Source organism: Echinops telfairi, unplaced genomic scaffold, assembly GCF_000313985.2.
Source record: "Echinops telfairi isolate 266 unplaced genomic scaffold, ASM31398v2 ScPeMD7_655;HRSCAF=1070, whole genome shotgun sequence".
Classification (NCBI taxonomy): Eukaryota; Metazoa; Chordata; class Mammalia; order Afrosoricida; family Tenrecidae; genus Echinops; species Echinops telfairi.
The window spans coordinates 24098745-24100565 of record NW_022104553.1 but is presented as its reverse complement, the minus strand read 5'-3'; the positions used below and the strand labels follow the sequence as shown (position 1 = coordinate 24100565).

General features: G+C 57.7%; 1 protein-coding gene across 1 annotated transcript in view; it reads left to right on the top strand.

The window, feature by feature from the left end:
• The window catches only part of BICRA (BRD4 interacting chromatin remodeling complex associated protein), a 20681-nt gene that overhangs the window by 2065 nt on the left and 16795 nt on the right, over positions 1 to 1821 (top strand). Inside the window, exons 2-3 of the mRNA XM_045292656.1 lie at positions 61 to 106; positions 213 to 255. Of these exons, the coding sequence (XP_045148591.1) occupies positions 66 to 106; positions 213 to 255 (84 nt within the window). The 5' untranslated portion in view covers positions 61 to 65. The remainder of the gene's footprint in view (positions 1 to 60; positions 107 to 212; positions 256 to 1821) is intronic.

The following is a 1821-nucleotide window of genomic DNA, read 5'->3' as shown; positions in this document are numbered from 1 at the left end:
GGCACCCTGCAGGCATCTAACCTTCTCTCCCTCGCCCTCTTCCTGGCCCCACCCGTTCAGTGGCGATGGATGATGAGGATGGGAGATGCTTACTAGACGTGATTTGGTGAGTAACAGGCTTTCTTGTCCTTTGTCTCAAACCTCCCCCCTCCCTCCCCCCACCCCCCTTCTTCTTCCCACTCCTCACCGTCTCTTCCCCTTCTCTCTTCCAGTGACCCGCAGGCCCTCAATGATTTTTTACATGGATCCGAGAAGGTAAATGCTGGGGACAGGGAGAGACATTCCCTGGGGCAGGGGGGCCGGGCGGCACTGGTCAGATGGGGAGCAAGAGAGACCGAAGCGCCGCCCCTCAGCTCAGTAGCATCCACTCCACCACATTCTGTGAACCAGGCACTGCCTGGACCTGTGGCCAGAATGAAGCAGCTGGTGAATCCCTGCCATCACACCATGTACATTTCCTCGGTGACTTACCAAGGCAGCCAAGGGAAAGCACCCCTCGGGGTGAGATAAGACATCATCATGCACAGCAAAAGGAGTTTAAAAGGAAATGGATGAAGGGCAGGATCTCCTATGGGCTGTGTGGCCGGAAAAGGTCCCTCTAAGGAGGTGACATTGAGGACCAAAGGCAGGTGCCCGTGGTATGCCTGGCAAGCCCCTCAGTGAGTCGGACTGACGGGGCTGCGGCCGTGGTCTCAAACAGAACAGTGAGAATGGCGTGGGCCAGGGGGCTTCAGTCTGTCGGACGCGGGGTCACGAAGAGTCCGGCCGACATGAAGGCCCCTAACAACAGTCATCTTTATGGAGGGGCCTGGCGGTGCCGTGGTTAAGTGCTGGGCAGCTGCAGAAGGTTGCCTGTTCAAGCCCACCCACCGCTCCCCGAGAGAAAGAGGCGGCTGTCCAAGCCCCTGCAGATGGACAGCCCTGGGACCCTGCCCCAGAGGGGTCCCTGTGAGTCAGGGGCGGCTGGATTTCTGGTTCATCTTTACAGAAGCACATGGCTGGTCTCCTCGCCTGTGAAACCGACCCCACTCCCTACCCAGAAGGGCAGGTGGGCCAGCACGTTCTGCTCATGTTGCCAAAATACCATCCAATTCGACCTTCTCTCTGGATCTTTATTCTCACCGTGATCATGGTTCTGAGAGGACGGATGGACACACACACACACACCCAGTTTTCACCCTTTGTGTGTGATCACCACGTCTCAGTTAAGAGAAATAAAACCAAGCACGCTGCTGTCATGGAGTCCGTTCTGACTCCGAGCAGCCCTGCGGACAGAGGAGACGGTTGCTTGGTTTGCTTCTGTGCTCACTGCTGACCAGGGCTGAGCAGCCCCATGCGTGCCCGCCACACCACCGAGGTGTCTGAACAAACCCCATGCCCCTCCAGTCCCCAGCTCGACACCAGTCACCACTTAGTGGATCCCAGCTCGTGGCTCCCCCACGTGTTTTCCGAGTGGAACTGCGCCCCCTGGGATTTTCAGGAAGAAGTCAATCCCAGGGTCGTGCTTCCAAGACGCCTCTGGTTATAGGCTGTATTTGGGCGACAGAGTTCCTAGAAGTGGCATCAGGCAGGGTCTCCTCTCTGGTGTTGGACCTCTTTCCCTTTTACTTTTACTCTGTCGGAAGCTTCTGGGGCCTGACATGTTTCAAGATCATAATTAGAGCCCCCACCCTACGCCCACCTCCCCTTGCCCGTGGCAGGGAGACCACCCCACTCTCCGTGGCCAGACTCAAAAGTCGTCACATCACCTTTCACCAAGAGCACCAGGCCCGCTCCGGGCAAGCCCTGCTACCCAGAAGACCCCGGAACCCTTTTTCCCTC